The 25,375-nt window shown below is 43.4% G+C and overlaps 2 protein-coding genes across 3 annotated transcripts; one reads left to right on the plus strand and one right to left on the minus strand.

Moving 5' to 3' along the window:
* Nucleotides 1-7,852: 7,852 nt before the first annotated feature.
* Nucleotides 7,853-10,479, plus strand: si:ch211-57i17.5 (usherin). The gene is made up of 5 exons (XM_024420494.2): nt 7,853-7,949; nt 8,693-8,967; nt 9,184-9,255; nt 9,487-9,705; nt 9,806-10,479. The coding sequence occupies exons 2-5, from the start codon at nt 8,788-8,790 to the stop codon at nt 9,893-9,895; spliced, it is 561 nt and encodes a 186-aa protein (XP_024276262.1). The 5' UTR covers nt 7,853-7,949; nt 8,693-8,787; the 3' UTR covers nt 9,896-10,479.
* A 79-nt stretch (nt 10,480-10,558) lies between these two features.
* On the minus strand, nt 10,559-25,244 carry LOC112250392 (fasciculation and elongation protein zeta-2). 2 transcript variants are annotated; one of them, XM_024420492.2, is made up of 9 exons: nt 24,799-25,244; nt 21,540-21,648; nt 18,991-19,116; nt 18,719-18,860; nt 17,466-17,731; nt 16,806-16,886; nt 14,241-14,316; nt 14,043-14,108; nt 10,559-13,267 (listed from the first exon to the last, which is right to left on the minus strand). In XM_024420492.2, exons 1-9 carry the CDS (start codon nt 25,104-25,106, stop codon nt 13,251-13,253), a joined length of 1,191 nt encoding a protein of 396 aa, XP_024276260.1. In that variant the 5' UTR covers nt 25,107-25,244; the 3' UTR covers nt 10,559-13,250. The 2 variants fall into 2 exon arrangements, with proteins under 2 accessions (XP_024276260.1, XP_024276261.1); XM_024420493.2 differs by lacking the exon at nt 16,806-16,886 and having other exon boundaries at nt 24,799-25,239.
* Between the last annotated feature and the right edge of the window lie 131 nt (nt 25,245-25,375).

Genomic DNA, 25,375 nt, shown 5'->3' on the forward strand with positions numbered 1-25,375 from the left:
AAGGTGAGGGGAGATATTGAAAAAAGGCCTATATTCAATCAGCTCAAGAGTTAACCGCGAAAGCAGACACCCGCATAGCAGATGTTTTGGTGGAGTCGGAGGTGGAACTCTCAAATCGGTGAGCAGCTGCTCTTCCAATCATTGTCACGAAGCCACACCCACTGGCGTTAGAAGTTCAGAAAGAAAACGTGTCGAAAGCTATATAGAAATAATGATGCTCGAATGTAAAAATCATTCAACTAAATAATGAGGGTTTCTATCATCCTAATGGAGGTATAGATTACATCTCACATTCCAGTGTTGAACTTGTAAAGAAGGCTGCATGGGTTTTCATATAATGTGACTCGGTGCAGCCAATGGCAGTGTCCGATTTAGGTATAATGCCCGGAGCCACTTGTGGATTTGACAGCTCTTAGCGCAGTTCCAACACCATCAAAACAGCCGCTACGCAGATGTCAGCTAAAGCAGATCTGATTGAATAGAGCCCTAAAAATGTATTTATTGTTGGCTTGATTATTTTGTTTTTTCGTTTTTTTTATTTACCAGTGTGGCATTAACAAAGAATATTAAAGGAATAAATACAGATAATTTTCTAAAGATGAAGTCATTTTGTTTTAATAAGTAAATAAAACGTTTTGTACTAGCTTCACTACTTCACTCATGGCACTGATACCTGTACTATACCATAGCATCTAAGGCGATATAATAACGTGATGTACAGTACTTGATGACATTGAACCATGCATTGAGTTGTAGATTACACACTGTGCAAAGCACCTTTCTTTCTTATGATGAACATCTGGTGGTGGTATTTCAAACGTGTCTCTGTGTTTCTGTTTCAGAAAGTAGAAATCTTGGAAAATCACAAATGGTCAAATTAATGGAAACTAAATCGCTAGGAATGTGAAAACAGCTTTTAAACTCCCCGTACATTACAAACAACTGTATTTTTATTTGCTCCAACTGTGCGGAATAATCTGTATATTTTTGTGACAAAGTATATCATAAAGTGTGATCCAGCAATACTGTGTGAAGGGGGTGTAAATGTATGTATTCTGTATATAAAGTTCAGCGCCAACTGAGTTGTAACCCATGTTCAGATGAGATGTACACTACTACTACCATTCTCAGGACGATTCTAGGGCAATAAAGATGCTTCCAGTTCCAGAAAGAGTCTTCGTCTTTCTATATGTTATAGGTTTATGACACAATCACATGTCCCAGTCAGACTTTTGGGAAAGAGGGAGGCAGAAGGGGAGATGTCCTTGTTGATAAAGAGAGGGGGAATGAAAGGAGGGAAGAGAATGGGGAACTAGTGAAGCAATGGAGAGGGGTAGACGTGAATCAAGAGAAGATCATTGCGGTGGAGAGGTGGCGTAGGGAAAGATGCAGGCACTCTGCCTGACGTTACAATAAATAATGGACACCCACATGCTTCCGCAGTGACTTGTTTCAGAAAACAGACTGCTGTCACTTTGAACGATTGTCTATGACAGGCGCCTCGTTTCTCAAGGTGGCCATAAATGTTGGCTTGAGGTGTGTCTATTGGACAGATGAGTAGGAAGTGTCGGGGCTGGTAGGGGGACGGTCCCATATGAGAGGATCCATAATTAACGACATTATTTGAATGAAGTCTAAAAGCGCCGCTGGGAACAGATTGTCAAGGTTGTTGAAATCAAGCACCTGACTTCCTCTCAGTCAAAGGTTGTGATTGCCTGACAGGATTATTGCCTTTATGAGGCAGAGACAATCACGAACTGTGTCTTTCAGCACAAACCTAACAGGGAAAACTAGGCACATATAAAAAAAAAATGTCCTTAAAATATCAACCTGATTTCAAATTGCTTCAGTACAAAAATATAAGACGGAATGATTGCCATTAAAGGAAAAATCCACTCAAAAATGATATGACGCACATTTTTTTCATTAGTCCACTGTTGCTTCAGTCCCAAATGTTTTGCATGTCAAGTTTTCAAGAAATGATTCAAAATCAGGTGGATATTTCAAGGATTATGGTCTTATTTGTGCGTGTGCTATAAAATACACACTCTGTGATAGTCTCTGCCTCATAAAGGCAATAATCCTGTCATAATCCTGACTGAGGGGGGTATAGCTTCTATATGGTGGAGATTTATTAGATTTTTATAATAATGAAAATGTGGCTCTGTTGATAGAGACCTAACTTGCGTCACTACAGACCCTGGTTCGATCCTGGGCTGTATCATAACCAGCCGTGATCGGGAGTCCCATAGGGCCGCGCACAATTGGCCCAGCTTCGTCCGGGTTAGGGGAGGGCTTGGCCGGGTTAGGGGAGGGCTTGGCCTGGGTAGGGGAGGGCTTGGCTGGGTTAGGGGAGGGCTTGGCCGGGTTAGGGGAGGGCTTGGCCGGGGTAGGGGAGGGCTTGGCCGGGTTAGGGAGGGTTTGGCCGGGTTAGGGAGGGCGTGGCCGGGTTAGGGGAGGGCTTGGCCGGGGTAGGGGAGGGCTTGGCCGGGTTAGGGGTTTCTTCTTAACTGTCTTGCCTAGTTAAATAAAAAAATACAAATGTGTAATGCTAGTTCTGAGTTGTAAGGACCTCTATGATTCCATCAAAGGAAAACTAATTGAATTCCTAGTTTTTAATTTATTTTATTTTACCAGTTAAGTTGACTGGGAACACATTCTCATTTGCAGCCACAACCTGGGGAATAGTTACAGGGGAGAGGAGGGGGATTAATGAGCCAATTGTAAACTGGGGATTATTAGGAGACCGTGATGGTTTGAGGGCCAGATTGGGAATTTAGCCAGGACACTGGGGTTAACACCCCTACTCCTACGACAAGTGCCATGGGATCTTTTAATGACCTCAGAGAGTCAGGACACCCGTTTAACGTCCCATCCAAAAGACGGCACCCTACACAGGGCAGTGTTTTTTTTAGACCAGAGGAAAGAGTGCCTCCTACTGACCCTCCAACACCACTTCCAGCAGCATCTGGTCTCCCATTTAGGAACTGACCAGGACCAACCCTGCTTAGCTTCAGAAGCAAGCCAGCAGTGGTATGCAGGGAGGTATGCTGCATGGTATGCTGCTGGCTAGTAAAAACATTCTCAGTATGCTTTAATTCTTTTGATACAGCACAATGTAACTAAATTAATGACAAATCAACACTCAAAAGGATGAGTATAGATGTTTATTACAGAAAAAAAGAAATTGGAGAATTACAATCATAAATGTTGTTGGTTTTTCAGAGTACAGATGACTGGGGCAAACCTTTCAATGATTGTGTTCAGAGTCAATATGGGAAGCATTCGCTACAGCTGCATGGCTTTCAATATAAATATATAATTGCTGGTTATTACACAAATACAGTTGGCACTCATTACATCTAGCCTACGCACATCTTCTAGTGGTTGATCAACTGTATTGCAAGCATATGGGTAGGCTACAGTATTGCGATAGGTGCGATAGGAGATTGACATCATATCCGTTTTAATTTCAGAGCCTTTAGAGTACCACAGTATGAGTCATAATACCCATATAACCTAGCGGTCAAACAAGGAAATGGTTCCAAACGTTTTTCTACCAGTCATTTTCCCCATAGCGGATTTTAGAAACGCTTCAAATAAGGGCTGTGTATTGTGTAGGCTGACCCTGGCGTGAGGTTTTGATAACCGTGTAAATCTCTCTAGGACAAGGTGATTTTTATAGAAACACAGCCTTGATTTGAAGTGTTTATAAAATCCCCTATGGGAAAAATGAATGGTGGAAAAACGATTGGAACCATTTCCGTGTTTGACCACTTTGCTTTATGGGTATTTTGAAACCTCCACTGTGGGGCTCTATACCAAGGCAGGAAATAGAAACAATCATGAATTGATAAACCAAATATTGAACAACAATTCACATTTTGTATAGAAGTGGGGACTGTAAAGCAGCATTTATTCTTAAAATTGTTCAATAAACAAACAATCTTGCAGAATGCGCATCCAGTGTTTGGCACTTGCTATTGCGGCAAGCATATTTTTGAATTAAAAATCACTGCAAAAAATGTAAACATTCTGCCCACACCTCCACAGAAATGTGATCACATCTTCCAGTGTGCTTTCTTTTAACAACTATCATGGCCCAGTTCCAACACCTCCAAGTCATACAGCAAATAAGCCGTTGTTCCCATAAATGGTGAACGGAGGACGTTTTCCAGGCGGGTTGTGGTTCTCCTTCAGGAGCTGATAAATACAGTTTGGGTCTGATTCATCAATGAAAACATGTAGATTGGGGTAAGTTGAACCAAAGGGGTAGTATGTTGACCCCCCTTGTTTCTAGGAAACCATAGGCCTACACAAAATGTATAATTTGACCAAATATTAAGGAAGAAGTCATTGTTTCATGGAGTCTGTGAAGGAGGAAATCACATGGAAAAAGTGGTAAGTAAGTTAAGTCCAAAAAATGGATTTACTGTTGTAGAGCAGGGATGGGCAACTTTCATGGGGGTGGGGAGCACTAAAAATCTTAAATCCTCATGAGGGTTCGCAGTGGCTCGTATGTCAGAGTTGGTCATGGGAAGAGATATTAGGTGGATGCGAGACCCTTCCTTGGCAGGAGTCACCGAGGAGGTAAGGAGGACAGCGACAACACCGGGGTCCGCGGCCACAAACAGCCCAAGGGCAACCCCAAGATTTTATGGGGGGGCACAAGGGGCGGTCGGCCGAGCCGAGGAGAGAGCCAGAGACCGTCTGGGAGTCGATGGAGCAGTTTGAGGAGGGATATCGGAGAGAGATGTTGGCTAGGAGTATGCTGCAGCGCAGGCGTTTGACGAGCGTGTTATCAGTCCGGCGCAACCTGTGCTGGCTCCACGCACCAGGCCTCCAATGCTCCTTCCCAGTCCGGCACTCGCCCTGAAGAGCGTGTCATCAGTCCGGTGAAACCTGTGCCGGCTCCATGCATCAGTACTCCAGAGCGCCTTCCCAGCCCGGTACGTCCTGTGCCAGCTATCCGCACTTGCCCTGAAGAGTGTGTCATCAGTCCGGTGCATCCTGTGCCGACTCCACACACCGGGCCTCCAGTGACCGGAGCTTCCAGCGACGGTCCACTGCCCGGAGCCTCCAGCGACGGTCCACGGCCCGGAGCTTCCAGCGACGGTCCACGGCCCGGAGCTTCCAGCGACGGTCCACGGCCCGGAGCTTCCAGCGACGGTCCACGGCCCGATGGCCGGATCTGCGATCTGAGAGGGTGCTACGTTCCGCACTGGAGCCGCCACCGACGCTAGTTGCCCACCCTAACCCTCCCCATCTAGTTTCAGGTTTTGCGGTCGGAGTCCGCACCTTTTGGGGGGTCAGGTCGTGACTAGGGGGGTTTCTAGGTATTATATTTCTATGTTGGTGTGTGTGTGTATGGTTCCCAATTGAAGGCAGCTGATAGTCGTTACCTCTAATTGGGGATCATACTTAGTGTGTCCTTTTTCCCACCTGCTATGTGGGATATTGTTTTGTATGAGTGTCTATGTGCGCTACGTATTTCACAATCGTTATATCTTTGTTGTTTTGGAAGTGTCACTATCATTAAAATGTGGAACTCTACTCATGCTGCGCCTTGGTCCAATTATTCATACGACGGTCGTGACAATTCTACACATTTTGCCATGGGGGGGGGGGAGAGAAATGTTTGCAGTTTTTAATATGATATCTGAGTGAGAGTCACTAACATAATCTATGGGGGCCCCTGGTCGGTAATTCGACCACGATTACTACAAGTTTAAGATAGCTGGCCGCTAGACTAACTTAGCCTACCCCCCCAAAAAAATGTTAGCTGACATGGGCTAATTGAGTGACTGTCAGTAGCTAGGTTTCCGTCCAATATGTGACCGAATTACAATATGCGACTGAAAAAATCTGCATATAGAAAATATGTGCATTTTCCTACCAGTGGTGTGTTTCCACCAAACAGACTAGTTGCAGAAAAAATACTAATGGTGACATGTGCAACACCATTTCACATATTTGATATAAATCATTAAAATAAGACAACCTGACTTAGCTTTTAAGTATTGCTTACTAAAGCATTTCTAAATAAAACTGATTCAATGGATTTTAACACACTTCTGTGAAACCCTATGCCATAATCATCTACTGCGGTAACTGGGGCTTTACCCCATGTAAACTGTAGCCATTTATTTCCCTGTAGTTTATTCGCCTAAGCATGACCTTCATCAACATATTCATTTTCTTTCCAATTTTCTTTGCTTTTTTTGTGTCAGCAATTAAACATTGTTCTTAGGGGGGGGCTAGTTACCCCCGAGTACCCTACGCACGGCTGATAACTGAGGCCCCAGGAGAGGAGGGTGGCGTCGGGTCAAAATGTCAGTCGTAAGACTAATTGCACAGAGCATACTCAAGATGGATGGATGAATGAGTGTAGCCGACATCTCCCCAAAAATCATCCATCGGTTTATTTACCAGTCATTCAATTTGAAAAGGGGCATGATGGAAGTCGGGCATCCAACACGTTTCGCCACATCGGCTGCCTCTAAGTGAGTTAGTGATGGCGAGTGACGTCCCAATATATCACCTACCCTAAGTGAGTTACCTTGTGAGTGACATCCCTATATGTCACTCTCTCTAAGTGAGTTAGTGTGTGTCTACCATCTCAGTCTCCCAGACACCCTGTGATGGATGGGGTCTGGAGGAGATGGGCTGTATAAAGGGCTGATTCTGCCACTCTGCAATGAGATCACTTCCACAATAAAAAGCCATTGTCCCTAATCATCCCGGCAAGGTATGAATGCTGATTAGAGTATTATAAGGATGAGCGGCGCTCCCTCCCATATCTAAATACGAGCTTTGGTTTGATATAAGGGCCTTTTCCCACTATAGTCAGACCACGATCCATCAACAACCAAAGCCACCAGATGGAAGTCAGTAGAACATAACACCTGCACGGTGATGTCTCAGTCTTTTCAAACAGCAAACAATACTTTTTAGGCTTTCATATGCATCTACATAATTCACAGGGTAGCTTTATCTCTTACACTCTCATGTATAGTCTAGTGCGGTACTTTTAGTGGGCTTCTTTTCATTTAGCTAATAAGACAATGTGTTCCACAATCTTCCACATGACATAATGGAACACAGAATACTACAGGACTCAGAGCAGGTACTGCACAGTAGCAGGCCATAAGGTAGTATTGAGTTGTTACTTAGCACCACCATGTGGCAAAATAATTCAGTGCAGGCGTCACTGCATTAATGTCCCTATGACTTGGATCTGTTGTGTTACATCTGCCAAGGCCCCATCCATGTAATACTACCACTCATTTAGTTCTCATTTTGGAATACACCTCGAAATCCATACAGATCAGGGTTGACATTTTGAAAGTGACTTTCAAAGTGAAATTGGCCTTCACCAGAACATGCCAACTCCGGTGAATCATAAAGACACTACTACTACTACTACAACTGTTTTTCCAGTGAGGTGGAACAAGATCTAGGTAGTTACTGTTAAATGCGTGTATTAGAGAGGCATGGTACTCTGACTGGCCGTCACCCTGCCTCTCAAGGTAAGCTGATACCTGACACCTGGCTGTTGCCATGACGCTGCTGGGGGGAAGCAGGGGTTGATGGGAGATCTCTGAGGTGAGGAGGACACCTTAACAGCACTCAGAAGTTGCATCTCTCTATTGCCTCTCTTTTTCACTGACCGCATCCTGACCACACCACTAGACCAAACTGCAGGGGAGCAGGGTGGACAAGACAACAGAGTACTTTGATTTTTCAAACCTTCCGAAGACATTTGCGCTCATTTGTGGGGTGTTGCAGAGTGTGTATCAGCCAAGGTAAACAGCGGTGTGAAATATTGATGGGGCAACAGGTGTGACCCCTTTACCGTCGGTCAGTCCTTGCCCCCCTGATCACATGCACCTCACGGAGAGGGGGTGTCGATGCCCCCGCCACACACCACAACACGGACACCAGCACTGGTGAGGCTCTGGACTGGCCAGTCAACCTGCTCTTATTCTCTTTCCCTGTCTTCATACCTCCCTCTAGTCACTCTTTTCCTGTCAACTGTCAATGCCTTCATGATGTCTACATTAGGTGTGATCATCTAAACTAACATATATCAGATGAAATGTAGTTTTAAAAAGATGTGGGTTTGATGCTACCAGGAGTTAAGAAAACTCTAGTCATTGTGCATAGAAAGTATGGTGTGTCAAAAAAAATGTGGCAACTGTGAATACACCACAAATACTCTGGTTCAGAGAGCTAGCAAACAAAGGACAGAAATATCACAGCAGTGGGTCGGTAAGAGATGGTTGGATGAGAGAGGCTGCTGAAGGAGTGCGATCAGAGAGGGATAGAAAATAGGCCACGCCAACAAGTGCGTCTCCAGTTACCTGGTTATCTCCTCTCTCTCTCTCTGTGTGATCACCTTTCTAAGAAAGAGTGTTGACTTGGCCCCATTACCTTGAGCTGTAGCCCCTAGAACTCAGAGTAAGCCTGGGACACAATGGCATTTACTGATAAAGAGACCATTAGTACACAGAAAGAAACAGCTATATAAAGACGATGAGTAGGTTTGTCCCAGACGTGATAGTGGTGATAGTAACGTCTTTAGGATTGAAGAATCAGACAGCAAGTTGGATATTAATCCCAATTAAACAGGTTCAACTGCTGTACACTTGTGTTTCCTCCATTCCTCTTACCCGTCCCTCTCCCCCTCTAGATCAGGTGGAGCCCACTCCTCCCGGTGGGGAGCGGGCGGAGGGGGGTAACGGGAACGGGTCTCTTTTCTACAGGGAGCTGTGGTTCATTGTGCTGATGACAGGGGTAGCCCTGGTGGTTCTAGCTATCGTTCTGGGGATCATCCTGCACAAGGCCCTGAAAAGAACCCCATTCACTCGAGAGCGCCCCCCTCTGGTGGCCCTGCCCATGCAGAAGAGGAGCCCCATGGCCGTGTATCCCCCCAGCGACTCCTACCTGGTGAGACGGCCCAACTGGGTATGTGGGAACATCTTATGAAAGAGATGGGTTATTCAACTTTAATTCAACTATATGCACTTTCATAGCATATAGAAATTCCCTTTATTCAGATGAGTTTGCATACAACATGGTGGAATATTTTATCTCAGATGGGGTATATTCGGACTATCTCAGTGGAAAACATGAGATATGTGTCAAATGTCTCGCTCTGTAACACATTCTCTCTCCTCTCAGTTTGACACGGTGCCCAACACAACAAGCTCCTCCAACAGTGTTACACTCAAAGGGTTCACCATGCACCTGGAGGTTAGAGACCAGGCAGGCACAATCTCAATTGCATACTCCCCGTGTCCTCTCTCCTCCTTCTCAACACCCATTAGTTGAGAAAGCCAGCGGTTACTCCCCTCTGATCTTCTCCTCCAATGGGTTTTGAGGAGAGGACACTAGGAGTGTGCAATTTAAATTCTCCCACAGACACATACACGTCTATTTTGGACAACAGTAACTTGCTGCCTTGTCTACTATCTGTGCCCCAAGGGAGTGGAGGACAGTAAGTTTTGGGCAGGTGGCGACGCCCCTCCGGAGGGTGAGCTGGGTATCCTTAATGTGTCCAGCCTCCACGTGTCCGCTATCCATGGCTCTGCCCACTCCCAGAATTCTCTGCGGCGCAGCGTGAGCCAGATGATGGACAGGAAGTCGCTGACAGGGGAGGAGGAAGTGTGGGACTCTCACATTCAAGGCCACGACAGCGGGATGGTGAGACACCCCGAAATCTAGGCCCTGCTTAGAGGACGTTTCTGTTTGTTTATTAACTCCTCCTTTCTCCCCCTCCCTCTTTCCATCCATCATCCACCAGTTTATGGAGGACGAGGAGTTTGTCGACACTATTAAAGGCTTCAGCACGGTGCGGAAGGAACATACCATGTTTACCGACACTAACCTGTGACCTGCTGTGACCTTTGAAATCCACCCCTCACCTTGTCAGGTCAGACAGGTCGACTGGAGGGGCAGCCCCTCTCAAAGGGAGGTCGGATGGGTACACAAAGCAAGCCATAGACATTCACTAATAACATCCTATTTGACTATGACTGCAACCGACCTACCAAACAGCACTCTTGGGTTGAATAAAAATTGGAATACAAAAAAATAAAAGTCCAAATATGACTGACTGAAGATAATCCAAGAAAAGGACTTGTCTTGCAAGCCAGGCTATTTGGTCATAATTCAGGGACAGAAATGTCACCATGAAAGAGAAGACTCCCGATGAGATAGGGAAATGTTCTCAGTGAACCTGTTCGTTTCAATGAGCAGTATCAAGGCATTCATTTATATTGAAATTTGTTTTGGGATTTCTTATAGCTACACTGACCTAAAATACAAAGAGAACAGTGTTTTCATTTTATATAAACATATTTGTATATTGACTTGCTGTTGCTCTGAATGTAAGAATGCCTTTTGATAAATCGCTGCACAATTTCTGTGTACAGATTGTATCTAATAAAAGTGTGGACCAATTTATTTTTGATAGTAACTTAAATGAGTAAAAAGGTGATTTAATACCAATTTTTGATCATGGATGCACCCTACAAACCAATAGCATGATACCAAGTCAACATATCATCATTTTATTTGAAATGAGCTCTAGATGCAATTCTGGCCCAAAAAGTTTGTACCACTAGTCAATAATATGGTTACAAAACAAAAACATTTACCGAATAAATTAATGTACTGTAGTACCACACGACAAGACATGTAAACATAAAAACCCCAAATGGGGGAAGAAGTATAGTGCATTAAAAATAAATGAGTAGATTATATATACAAAATTTCAGGCATTTACAAAGGCAGCCTTTTTTGTTGCTTGTGTTTATATAAATATAATTCTCTAGATAAAGTGTGGATATACGCTGATATGTTTGCTAAAATAGAGGGACCAGGCGACGAGAGGGGCAGAGCTTCATCTGAGTCAATAACCTTCTCTGATCTCCGTGACAACGCTGTGCCGCTCCAAGACAACCCAAATTATACTACTCAATTTGACTCGTTTCAAGGAGTCCAAACCCCACCCACGCGAGTATACATTTCAGTTCGGCTTAACTTTCTCATTGCAACGTGGTTCAATGCTAAGGATTCCTTTAGTGTGACATTATTGCTTACCATTCGTTTGATTTATCTGAAGTAAAAGTGCATGCAGCACATGCTAGGGCTTGTGAATGCTTTTGAAGCTAGCTACAATTGAAAGAGGGTTGCATGTGATTCTGTACAGTACCTAGAGGTCTGCTGGCTTCCCTTACGAAACAAATCTAACTTCGGAGACATTCAACTGAAACCCATTACCTCGTCACACTTTGATCCAGGGAAAAGCTTCAATTAGACACCATGATTCGACTTCTAATAGCGAGGACAGAACTGGCACTACCGTGGACTTCTTACCTGGGATGTCTAGTTGCTGTCTATAGGTGTCAGGCTGCTCCTAAATACTTTGTCCAGCAGTTACTACAACAGTAGTTTTACTATAGAGCTACAAGCTGATGCTACAACAACCACTTGGCTAGGTCTTCAGGTTCTAGCCTATACTTATCTGTAGCCTTATCACTGATGTCATTATACTACTACTCAGGCCTAGGTCTGACAAAACCTACTACATGGCTACTCAAGCTGCAGGATGCTGGGCTCGCTAATGTTAAAACATACCCCCCAAACAAAGAGTAACAACATCGCCACCACTGCTCTTGGTGTAGAGTAGTGATAGACTGGACCCGATCGGTTTGTGTGCGACTGCAATTATTGTGCACTGAGCTTAGTTACCTGCTGACGATTTGACAGGTTTGTGGGGTACCAAGCATAGCGTTGCCATGACAGATAGTGCTGGTGAAGGTTGGCGGTTGTGGATGTAGACAAGAGGTTATAGAAATGTTAGTGTTTGAAGGATCTCTCCGGTCTTTGAACAGAAACCTCCCTACCTCCGTTACATTGTCTCCATAAGTACATACAACGATTTAGTGTTCTACTACTGTTGCTACATCCACTGGACAAGAACAGATCACCGACTGATTACATCATCACTTGATTGATCCTCAACACAACATCAAAGAGTTATTGGTTTTAAAAACAACATGGTAGGATCAACTCACAGCAATTACACCATTATTTCAACATCCTAATATTAGTGTTATATCCACTGAAATACTCAAATAACCCTGAACTTTCAGTACCATACTAAGAGGTGAGGTATGAGGCAGGCAAGTTTACAGGGTCATAATGTCACTAGGAGGGGTCAGAGGTTGACAGCTATTGTTTACATAAGAATGGTGATGTCATCAGTGGCCACACTACTGGCAGCAAAAAGTCCCTAATTTCTCTAAAACTACAGAAAAATAAAAAGCTGTACAAGCTTGTTCTTTCAGGTTACCTTCTAACTAACTTCTGTCATTATTTTTCCCTTTTTCGAGAAGTTATCAATTAAAAATACATGTTCTATTTGTGCAATTTCCCCATTGTAGTATACAAAATAATGATTTATAACATGTCACTAGTGTAGCTCCCTAATCCTATGTACCAGCATGCAAAGACAAACTGACAGGGTTTGTGAATGTAAAAGAGATGGGGGGGGGGGGAACAAGGCTTCTGAATCCCACTAATACCATAGTCTGTCAATCACTAATTACTCTGATCCATAGGATCTCTCTGTTAAAGTGGAGCGCTCCCATTGGACTCCATGACTGATCCCACCCATAGAGGTTCAAGAAGCCTTATTTCCCCATGCCTCCTATATACCCCAGTCAGAGGGCATTGGCCAGTCTAACAGGGGAAAGACGCATTCCAGTGGTCAAGTGACTTCTCCTTGTCTCCTCACCCTATTTCTTACTGATGTGAAAAGACAGACCGGTGAATGTAGAGACAGGAATTAGTTTCCCCTCTCATGTTCTTTTACATTAGTGCAAACAGAGGATAGAAAATAAGTACAGAAAGACACTTTAGACAATGGAGAGTAATACTGCCAACAGGCTAACAGAGACACTAACATGCAGAGAAGACAAAACAAATGTGAGATTATAGCATTAGAACATTAAAACACACTTAAAAATTACATGTAAAAAGGTAAGGTAAAGCATCAGGTATTACAATGTGAATCTTATAAGTCGAGGGAAAAGATGTGGCGGGGGGGGGGCGACGACTCCAACAGGAAGAGTCCACCTTAGAGGGGTGGGGGGCTCTCCTTCCATTGGTATGTTCCAGAAATCTGCAGCTCCTGAGTGTTCCGTCAGAATGTTCTAGAACAGGGGGCTCCTCCACTAGGTCTATGTGGGACACAGTACTGTAGCGACAAGAATACACAGAAAACAGCTGTCAACCAATAAATGATCCACCAAATGAAAATATGTGCGTAAAAGAGGATTCATCGCACATGGAGGAGAGCCACGAAGGGATGAGAGGTTTGAGAAAGAAGAGAGGGACTCACTTAGGTGAACAGGACAGCACTCACGTGAACAGCTCTATAGTGCTAAAAGCTTGGCGGGAAGTGGGAGTGGGCAAGAGTGTGTGTGAGTCTAGGAGGGAGTCCGTGTAAGACAGAGGGTAAGTGAGTGTACACCATAGTCACAAGCATGGCAGAGTATACATTGAAGGGTGTCGTCTGGAAGGAGGTGTGTGAGGGGGCTCTTGACACTTTGCGTGTGTATGTATATATACATGTGTCCATGATTGTGTGAGTCTGTGTGCCTCACAAACCTCCACATCCAGCCCTCTCATACCAGAGCTAGCGAGAGAGCAGCGCAGCAGAGACAAAAGACAAGGAGGGTAAAGGTCAAGATGGAAGGCTCAGAACAACCTTGCAGGCCTAGTATGACACACTTCAGGGAACAAAGAACACACTGGAAGTAGACCCTCCTAACAAAATGTCCTAACCCTTGTGTCCTGCAGTAACTTTCTTGGGCACTAGGTGGTAGTGAGACAGTCAATCTGGACAAAAGCACTGTTTTGAATGGGAGTAATATTTTCTCAAAGGAATTGAGTACCTTTGAGAATGTACATCGCCGTGTGTGGTCTTTTGAATGGGAGTAAGAGTTTTGTAACTGGTAGAGAATGAGTACCTTTGAGGATGTAGTCTGTTAGGAGGCTGGGTACCTTCTCACTGTCCTCCCTCATGGCATGCAAAACTGCAGGGAAGAGCATAAAAGTGATTTGGGAGTGAATATTATGGTTATAACGCTGCTATTCTGGCATTACAGCTCAACTTTCATGGTGACTTGCTAGTTGACAGGCAAGTGTGGTTTGCGAGCAGTACTCACTCTTGGTGAGGATCTGAAGGTCTTCCACAGAGGGGGAGCCAGCCTTCTTCTCATAGGGGATAACTGTGGTCAGATACTGAGAGAGAGAGAAACACGTCACAAACACAGAACGAGAGGGAGGGAGTACAAGACACTGGTTCCAGTACTTCAGAAATGGCCAGCCTCCTGGGCTTTTCATGCACAACCGTTTGTGGGGAAATGCAGAACAGCATCTCGGGACGCACAACTCGCCGATCCTCGTCTTGGATGGTTTATTGCAGCAGACGACCACACCGGGTTCCACTCATATTAGCTAAAAAAACAAGAAGAAGCGGCCCGAGTGGGCGCACGATCACAAACATTGGACAATTGAGGAGTGGAAAAACATCACCCGGTCTGCTCATATTTCTGTGTGTTATTATGTTATAATTAAGTCTATGATATGATATTTGATAGAGCATTCTGACTGAGCGATGGTTGGCAGCAGCAGGCTTGTAAGCATTCATTCAAACAGCACTTTCGTGCGTTTTGCCAGCAGCTCTTCGCAAGCACAGCGCTGTTTATGACTTCAAGCCTATCAGCCTAATGGCTGGTGTAACCGATGTGAAATGGCTAGCTAGTTAGCGGGGTGCGCGCTAATAGTGTTTCAAACATCAATCGCTCTGAGACTTGGAGCAGTTATTCCCCTTGCTCTGCAAGGGCCGCGGCTTTTGTGGAACGGTGGGTAACGCTGCTTCGATTGTGGCTGTTGTCGATGTGTTCCTGGTTCGAGCCAAGGTAGGGGCGGAAGCTATACTGTTACACTGGCAATACTAAAGTGCCTAAGAACATCCAATAGTCAAAGGTATATGAAATACAAATGGTAGAGAGAGAAATAGTCCTATAATTCCTATAATAACTACAACCTAAAACCTCTTACCTTGGAATATTGAAGTCTCATGTTAAAAGGAACCACCAGCTTTCATATGTTCTCATGTTCTGAGCAAGGAACTCAAACGTTAGCCTTTTTACATGGCACATATTGCACTTTTACTTAAATTTGGTTATTTAAACCAAATTGAACATGCTTCATTATTTATTTGAGGCTAAATTGATTTTATTAATGTATTATATTAAGTTAAAATAAGTGTTCATTCAGTATTGTTGTAATTGTCATTATTACAAATAAATAAAATAAAAATTAAATGTAAAAAATTTCAAAAGAAATTGGCCGATTAATTGGTATCAGCTTTTTTTTGGGGTGGCCCTCCAATAATCGGTATCGGGGTTGAAAAACCATAATCGGTCGACCTCTAGTACATTTCAACACTACAAACCACTTAAGAACTCGAGTATAAAACCTTACCATCACCATTTGTATTTGCCTGACTACTCAAAATGAATTATTCCACTGCTCTATCGTTCGCTACATACTTCAGTCAGAGACTGCCATCGTTAAAGTCGTGTGTGTGGTGACGTCAAAATGAGGGGTGTTGTACAAAACAAAGTCATCAGCGATTGGATCATCTCTAACCAATCAGAGTATCAAAGCCAATGACACATTTTCAAAACCTAGCTTTAACTCGTGTGTTCTGGCTCTTGCCCAACCCATCGGTTTCTGGGACCAATCAGAATGTGTTTGCGTTCTAGAAATCGTCAGGGAGACACTCAGATCCACACTCATTGCGGAGTAGAAACTAACTTCCGTGGGCGTGGTGTATCATTTGGCCAGAGCAAGGAGTTTGGGTAGCCAGGCAATACCTGCATTTGTTCCAAATCAAGAAACTGATTATTTGCGAGAGCGAGAGAGTCATTGGTCGACTGATCGGAAGCTCCTAGTTCCCAGTGGGAAATTTCACTTGAATGACCCTCCAAGTCAGAATTACAAGTGGGAAACTCAGAATATGTTGTTACCCGAGTTGCGACATTTCACCACTGACCATTTACCTTTTCAACCAAGAGATGTCAACAAATCAGTTTGACATTTCCAACCGTATCAATATGGAGAATGTAGCTAGTTTGACCATATGTCAATGTTACACAAGCTAGCTAACTTTATTATTAGCCATGTACAATCTTATTGGTTCAAGAATTGTTCCGACTTCAAAAAGGCACGTGAGCACAATGTCGGACTTACGACTTCCCATTTCCCACGAGCACACCCATAGTAATAAGGGGACGCTTGTTTGCAGGAAATAAAGAGCACACTATTGGATGATTCAGCATCAAGTTCCTGCCAATCTCAAGACAGAACTCTCAGTTCAACAAACAGGACCACCCATACGTAAAAATGTATGCACGCATGACTAAGTTGCTTTGGATAAAACAGTCTGCTAAATGGCATATATTATTATATATTACAGGAAAATCATAGAAAACAAAAAAGAGAAGGATATGAAAGCAGAGAAGCAGAAATGCTTCATTTGTATTTGATGGACATAGAATGAGCCAGAGGATAAGACAGCAGAGGGCTTAAGAAATGGTTTGATAGAAAAAGAAAGATGGTCAAATAAAGAGGACATGGTGAGAACATAGTAGCAGCAAAAGCTGTAGAGAAAAAAACTGAAAAAATGGAGGATGGGTAGCTAGAGAGAGAGAGAGGGGCACCTGTTTGTCCCCTCCTGTGCTGCCGAAAGTTTGACGGAGGCCGTTCTGAATGACAGTGGAGAGTCCCTCCATAGTGAAGAGCTAGAAGGAGGAAGCGGAAGGAGGGAGAGAGAGATAAAACTACCAAAGAATGAGAAACCCTCCAAAATGACATGAGCACTCCAGAGAGCAGGAGAGGGGTATAGAGCTGGATTCAACCCTCTATCGTTTTAGGTTCTGAAAAGGAAAGGTTATCCACACGGAAGTCCAACAGTTCAAAATGGACAAAAACAATGGCAGGGTGAAGTCAGACCGCCAGGTTGTTTTATTTGACAGTCCTGTTTTCAGCTGGTATTTACTAAGACATGTCAAAATGTCACCATGTACATAGGAACTAGCTGGAAAATAGCTGACTGTAGAATAAAGCGTAAGGGCAGAGAGACCCAACAGGGTCTGCAGGGTGAGTGTGGCAGGAGTTAGTACAGCACTGCAGGGTGTTTTGTTGCTTTTCCGTGCATTTGCACCCCCCCCCCACCACCACACAGATTCCAGTGCATGCATCTTCCCTTGTGGTGCATCTATGAATGAGGGAGTGTCCACAACACACATATCTATACGCGCATGTCTGCATTATATGGATTTCAATGTATACAAAACTATGTATGCATCCGTCTCTCTCACCGTCCCAGGAACGTGTGTCCTGTCTGCCCTCAGGGCACTGCCTGTGGGCCTGGTCTTCTTCTTCTGGCGGAGCAGCTCGCGGTGCTCCTTCTGCCGGTTCTGCACTTCGATGAGCAGCGAGATGAAGCTGTTCTTCACCTCCTTCTCAAAGTCCAGCTCGTCCCTCAGAGCCAGGACCTGGATCAGCTCCTCACTGTAGCGCCTGATGGCCGTCTCCACCTCCTCCAAGGCCTCGCTCAGCTCTGAGACTGACAGACGATGCAGGCCTGACAGACGACGCAGAACATACCAACACACACTTAAACGGGGCTTGACAAATCACATTACACATACAAGGTCAGTCACAAATGTTTGCATTAAAGTCTTGATTTGATGTGCATTTACAAGTTACATAACAAACATGCAGCAATTGCTGTCCAGTTGTATCTAACGTCTATTACATAACAATGCTACGGTGAGCCTGTATCTGCTGTCCAGTTGTATCTAACGTCTATTACATAACAATGCTACGGTGAGCCTGTATCTGCTGTCCAGTTGTATCTAACGTCTATTACATAACAATGCTACTGTGAGCCTGTATCTGCTGTCCAGTTGTATCTAACGTCTATTACGTAACAATGCTACTGTGAGCCTGTATCTGCTGTCCAGTTGTATCTAACGTCTATTACATAACAATGCTACTGTGAGCCTGTATCTGCTGTCCAGTTGTATCTAACGTCTATTACATAACAATGCTACTGTGAGCCTGTATCTGCTGTCCAGTTGTATCTAACGTCTATTACGTAACAATGCTACTGTGAGCCTGTATCTGCTGTCCAGTTGTATCTAACGTCTATTACATAACAATGCTACTGTGAGCCTGTATCTGCTGTCCAGTTGTATCTAACGTCTATTACGTAACAATGCTACTGTGAGCCTGTATCTGCTGTCCAGCTGTATCTAACGTCTATTACATAACAATGCTACTGTGAGCCTGTATCTGCTGTCCAGTTGTATCTAACGTCTATTACGTAACAATGCTACTGTGAGCCTGTATCTGCTGTCCAGTTGTATCTAATGTCTATTACGTAACAATGCTACTGTGAGCCTGTATCTGCTGTCCAGTTGTATCTAACGTCTATTACGTAACAATGCTACTGTGAGCCTGTATCTGCTGTTCAGTTGTATACATGTACGGGTTGTGCAATGTAGCTGCAAGGAGCTGTTAACACTTTAGTTGCTAGGGATTTAGATGAGAGTTAGGAGTAACTCACGGTCCTCATAGCTGGTGTTGGAGCTGGAGCGTTTGAGGTTGCTGAGATCTTGGGAGAGCATGGACAGGTCTGACTGGGACGGGCTCTCATCATCCTCTGGGTCTGGAGACTCCTCCATCAGCTCCTCAATCTCCTCGATCACCTGCAACAAACAAACACACATACACAGGGTTGTGTGTTACGGGTGTGGCTTTGTAAGTAGGAGTGTGTGTGTGTGTAAGGTGTATTTGAGACGTGACAGAAAGAGAGAGCGAGTGTGTGTGTGTGTGTACCTGCTCAACGGTGAAGAGTGGCTCGTCGTTGACGCAGGACACGATGATGGAGTGCATGTCCATCTGTTCCCTCAGCTCCTCATCATCATCATCATCAGACAGGTCAAGAGGCATGTTGTCCAGCTTCTGTCCATCACAGAGAGAGGGAGCAGAGAAACAGAGATGGAGAGAGCAAAAAAGGGAGATGCAGTCAGCTTGGTGGGGAGGTGCTAGGGCGATTATACATATATACACAATTTGTTCTAGTGTGATATTCCAAATGCCTGTATTTTTCATTTTTATGAGTGTTTATGTCCATGTGTTCTCATAGTGTCTTTTTGGTCTCGTCTGCTTCTGGTCACCAAAACACATTGAGACATTATTTTACTGTAATAGAGAAGTAACCCTCTCTAACTATATCCCTTTTATGTCTCTACTCCTTATACTGCACACAGAGCAGACACTACTAAAACAGGAATATCAATAAATGTTGATTTGGGAAATGTATGCTCAGTTTGTTGTGTGTGGCATTGCGTTAACACGTACCACTAGCAGCATTTTAGCCAAAGACTGTTATACTAGCTGTCTATTCTGTGTTTTATAAATCTGTAATAAGCATACAACAATTCTATAAGGAATTGTCATCTCGTTCTGAGAAATAAGGTAGGCAACTTGATTATAACATCTGAACAAAGTGGACAGGCCAGCATGCTGTTCAGACAGTTGGAGACAGAAGGGTGTGTTCATAACATTTCAACTGCCCTACCTTGTTAGCTAGAAAATAGATCCAAGTTGGCTACATTTGAAATATAAAACTTAGCTGGCTAGTCACTAGCATGTAGGCTTGTGCTTGAGAGATGGTTTATGAGACATAGAAAATGTATTCAAAATGCCTGCTACAATAAGTCATTATTAGTGAATGTGCATCATGTATGGTTCTGGTCAAATTTGTAACAAAAAGGAATTTTCATAGACTTGAATGCCAGATCATTGATCATTGAAAAAAAGCAGGTGACACTATTTTGATTAAATTATTAGTGGGTCCTGTAGTTGTAAAAGGCTTATATTAATCCTAGGTACAATTTCACAAGCCTTCAATTCATTACATTATTGCTGACTGTTTGAAATGCAGTGTATTTGACCCTTAACAATTGTACAACAAAGCTTATTTAGAAGAAAAAATATTTTAATCAAGATGTATATATATTTTAATCAAAGATCTGGAAATCAACATTTGTCCTACCACTTTTAAAAAAGGGGGAGATCCAACTCTTAAATAATTATAGGCCAATCTCAAAGCTGTAACCCCTGGTGAAAATACTTGAAACCCTTGTAAGTGAACAGCTAAAATAGTTTTTATTTACTAACTATATTTTATCAATGTACCAATCGGGCTTCAGGAAGAAGCATAGCACAATTACAGCAGCCATGAAGGTTTTAAATGATATCACTGAAGCCATTGACAAAAAAAAACGGCACTGTGTCTCACTTTTTATTGATCTCGCTAAGGCTTTGATACAGTTGATCATGCTATATATACTAAAGGCAGACATTGTCGAGTGTAGGTCTTTCGGAGCATGCAGTTGCATGGTTTGCTAACCAGTCTGATAGAACTCAGTGCACTCAATTTGATGGGCTTATGTCTGTTAAATTGTCTGTCTTGGTGTGTCTGTACTTGGTCCTCTCTTATTCACTATTTATATAAATGATTTAGACAAAAATGTCCAAAAATGCACAACTCAATTTTTATGCTGATGATACTGTTATTTACTGTTGTGCCTCGTCTCTTACAAAAGCTTTCCAGAATATGCAAACTGCTTTTTAATACTGTTCAACATACCTTGCGTCAATTGAAGCTTATCCTCAATACTGACAAAACTAAACTAATGGTGTTTTCTAATGCAAGAAATAAGGCCTGGCGGCTAGTATCAGCTACATTTATGTCTTTACGAGACTATAGGGATATTTTATATATGAATCCTTCCGCTCAGTGTTTGAGATCAATTGACACTCTTTACCATGGCACTTTGAGATTTATTTTAAACTGCAAAATCCTTACTCACCACTGCACTTCATAAACCAGGGTTGGCTGGCCTCCTCTAGTCACTCATAGGCTCAGTCACTGGTATACTTTTATTTACAAAGCCATTTTGGGTTTACTACCCTTTTCTGCGCCATCGTCTTGGAACACCTTACAAAATACTTTTAAACCTGGAAGAACTTGTCCCGATTGGTGTTTTTAAATCACTGACGAAGGATTTCGAGGCTGATTCCCTGACCTATCAATGTTTTTAATTAGCTGTTTTATACTCTTGTCAATTCAATGGTTTTTACTAGATTACTTGTAGTTTTTCCCCGTTGTCTGTCTGTAATTTTTTTTGTAATGACTTGGTGCTGCCTATCTTGGCCAGGTCGCTCTTGAAAAATAGATTTTAATCTCAATGAGCCCTTCCTGGTTAAATAAAAGGTTAAATGAAATTAAATATTGATTTTTAAAAATCTAGATATGATTTTCAAGCCATATATTTAAGCCCTAGGAGGTGCAGACCGTGTATGTGTGTGTGTCTTACCCCCTGCTCACAGAGATTGAGAGTGGGGAGATGCAGGGAGCGAATGTGAGAGGTCTTCCAGTCCACTGGCATCACATTGCCGTAGTTATCGGTGAGAGCATTCCACACGCTGAGGGAGGGAGAGAGGGAAAGAACAGTGAAAGAGGAATATGGTGAGGGGAATGAAGAGAATGAGAGGGTGACAAGAGAAGAGTAAGTGGGGGAGAATTAATGGAGAACAATGTGAGGTCGAAAGAGGGTGAGAAACGAGGAAGGGAGAAAGAAAGAGGAAGAAAGAGAACATTTTCATTCACAGCACAAAAAAAAACCTTTCCACACTGACACATCATTAGTTGGCAGTAGTTTGTCATCCTCTTTTCTCACCAGCCACCCACACACCACTTGTCTCTGTCTTTGATACAGCTCGCATCTCTCTGCTAACAGCACAGGAATCTAGCATTTCTCAATGCCAAATGTATTGTCCAAGTCTTTTCTTTTAAAAGGGCACTGCTTTACGCTACAAGAAAATACAGAATAGATTTATGGACCTTTCTTCCATTTTGTACATAGATACCGCTACACAATTGGAGTGAGCATGCGTAAGATACATGCGAGTATGAGTGTGTGTGTGTGTGCGTCTGTCTGACCCTGACTGCTGCGAGCAATGTGAGCATGGGCATTGTGAACCCACACGTCAGAAAGGCTTTGCATCAGAGAGATTGCTGCCCACACACTCCAATGAATAGACAGACATGTGTTATTCGCATAACCCCACTCTCTCCCTCCCGCTTGCTTTCTCACTAACACAGCATTATTACCATTAACAGTTTTGGGATAGGTTCCCTAAAAATGGGGCAATGCCGGCAGGAACCGCTTTGGCCCTGTGTCGGTGTCACCCTTTGATCGTGGCATTGCTATTCTCAACAATGCAGACACCCCGCATAAAACAAAATCAAATCAAATGTATTTGGTTAGCAATGATAATGCGAGTCTAGCGAAATGCTTGTGCTTCTCGTTTCGACAATGCAGTAACAACCAACGAGTAATCTAACCTAACAATTCCAAAACTACTACCTTATACACACACAAGTGAAAAGGGATAAAGAATATGTACATAAAGATATATGAGTGAGTGATGGTACAGAACAGCATAGGCAAGATGCAGTAGATGGTATCGAGTACAGTATATACATATGAGATGAGTAATGTAGGGTATGTAAACAAAGTGGCATAGTTTAAAGTGGCTAGTGATACATGTATTACATAAAGATGCAGTAGATGATATAGGGTACAGTATATACATATACATATGAGATGAGTAATGTAGGGTATGTAAACATTAGATTAAGTAGCATTGTTTAAAGTGGCTAGTGATAAACAAGCCTCTCTGTGGCCAGTGGGTCTATGTAGCTTCATGAGTAGTTCTCCTAGGAAGTTGATCCTGAAACTTTCCCCAAAAGCATATTAGGGAATATAAAAACACACACACTCCTTCCAGTCTCCCTGTCATCCTCGCTGTGTCTCTGCATGGAGCTAGGCCATTAGCCAACTACAGAGCTAGTTAGGAGGCAAGGCATGTCCTCCAAATGGGCAGTCACTCATGAAAGGACTCCGCTGCCCTCAGTGCACTGCTCTTTCTGTCCAAACTCCCCCCTCCACTTCCCTCACACTCATCCTCCTCACCCTAGTCCTAATAGTGGCATTGCAAAACTAGGTCTGTGTGTACTGTGTATACATGTTCTCTCTCGGTGTGTGTGTATTTATGCGTGAACTCAATTTGCTCTTTCCCTGGAAATTGATATTATGACCAAAGCGGAGTCGACATCGCCAAGGTTGTATCTGTATTGAGTGACACAGCTCAGGAGACCATTTTAGGGAGATGACACTGGCTGTACTGTAGTCGGAGCATGCTGATGAGTCATAGATAGACCAACATCACAGGCTAACAGATCCTCTGCCATCTCCACAAGTCTTTATTATAGTGATAGCCAAGCTACCTTTGTTATAGCATGTGTTACTTAAGCAATAAGGCCCGGGGGGGGTGTGGTAGATGGCCAATATACCATGGCTAAGGGCTGTTCTTACACAACGCATCCCGGAGTGCCTGGATACAGCCCTTTGCCGTGGTATATTGGCCATACCACAAACCCGGAGGTGGCTTATTGCTATTATAAACTGGTTACCAATGTAATTAGAACAGTAAAAACAAATTTGTCATACCCATGGTATATGGTCTGATATACCACGTATTTCAGCCAAATCAGCATTCAGGGCTCGACTCACCTGGTTCATAATATTCTAAAACAGGGACTGTTTAGTTTAGGCCTACATATGGGAGCGCATTTTATTGTAAAAGGTTACAGTGTTTACCTCAAGATTCTTTGGACCTGACTCAAGAGCAACGTACAAGGCTGCCAATATCAAAAGACACGATCTCGGTAGGCTGTGTGTGCGTGTATAGAGCAAGTTGAGGGGTGAAGAGGAGGGTTGAGCTTAGATGTCCTCTACAGATCACTGGTTTTATAAACGCTGTCCATCACATATTCTGAGCTGAAGTGTGCCCTTTCAATAACCATTAAAAAAAAATGTACCTCGATGTATGTGTTTTCAATTATTTAAAATGTCACGATGTGGTTCATCAGCAGTGCGTCAATAGAGAACTGCCCAGACTCCCGTCTGTCCTGAGTTTGGACAGACTCAGATGACTTGAAAGTCAGTATACTAACTAACTACAGTGCCGGAATGGTGAAAACGAATTGCAGTGCACATAGCTAATGCACGAGACACACGGTAGTCTAATATTTTGAAGTCACTTATGTGAAAGGAGGGACTGTTTAGGAAATCACTGCATTGTCGGAACTAGAAGCACAAGCATTTCGCTACACTCGCATTGACATCTGCTAACCATGTGTATGTGACAAATACATTTGATTTGATTTTGATTTGCAATGCAAATATCAAGTTGTTTATAAACTAAAGTTGGGTCGCTAGCTACATTGAAAACACTGGTCAGTTAGTGTTATAGCTAAGTGCTAGAAACAATATACAAATGTAACCTCTTGAAGACTGCTTTTGAAGTCCTGATTTTCTTAAGTTACCTTTGTATCACGTGCATTCAACACAACCGTGGCCATCTAGCGAACAACCCTGTTGGTTAAATGGCTAGCTAGCAGTAGGCTAACCTTAGCAATGGTGGGCTAACTAACTAGTTTAGCAAACAGATTTCAAATGATAGGTTAACAATGATAAAGTAATAAAGTAGCACACAATTCACACTCACTCGTCGTCCTTGAGGAAATTATCTTCTGTGATAGGTTTAATGGGGGCTATGTTTTCAGTTTCAGTGTTGTAATTTCGGAAGCAAACTGTCAGCTTCTCATCGAAGTCGTGGACAAGGTCCTCCATTGATTTGAAGCTACATATCTCCCCCGAGAAGCTGTTGTCGATGTCCGAGAAATCCTCCACCAGGCCGGTGTCAGCCACGTTCGAGGAGTTCAGCTGGTCCAGTCGGTTTGGCGACCCTGAGGCCGCCTTGAATTCGTTGAAATCCTGCCAGTCTTCATCGAAGTGGGCTAACGGCGCCGCCATGACTACCGCAGCGACTCGGTTCGGCTGCCCTACCCCTGGATGGTGCTCTATCCTCGGCTATAACGAATGTGCCACTGATGATGAACATGGAGAAGACTGGTGAAGAAGAAACTAGTGGTCTCTGCCTCTGCTGACGTCACGCGTGGTGGGTAATCCCCCCCCTCTTCGATAGAAGATCAAAACAAACATGTATTTTTTTCAACATTTTATATTGTTAGACTGTTTAAAACTATGCAATTGTATTCTTTAATCTTCATGTAAGGGACTGT

The sequence above is a fragment of the Oncorhynchus tshawytscha genome, linkage group LG05, assembly GCF_018296145.1.
Source record: "Oncorhynchus tshawytscha isolate Ot180627B linkage group LG05, Otsh_v2.0, whole genome shotgun sequence".
In the NCBI taxonomy this organism is placed as follows: domain Eukaryota; kingdom Metazoa; phylum Chordata; class Actinopteri; order Salmoniformes; family Salmonidae; genus Oncorhynchus; species Oncorhynchus tshawytscha.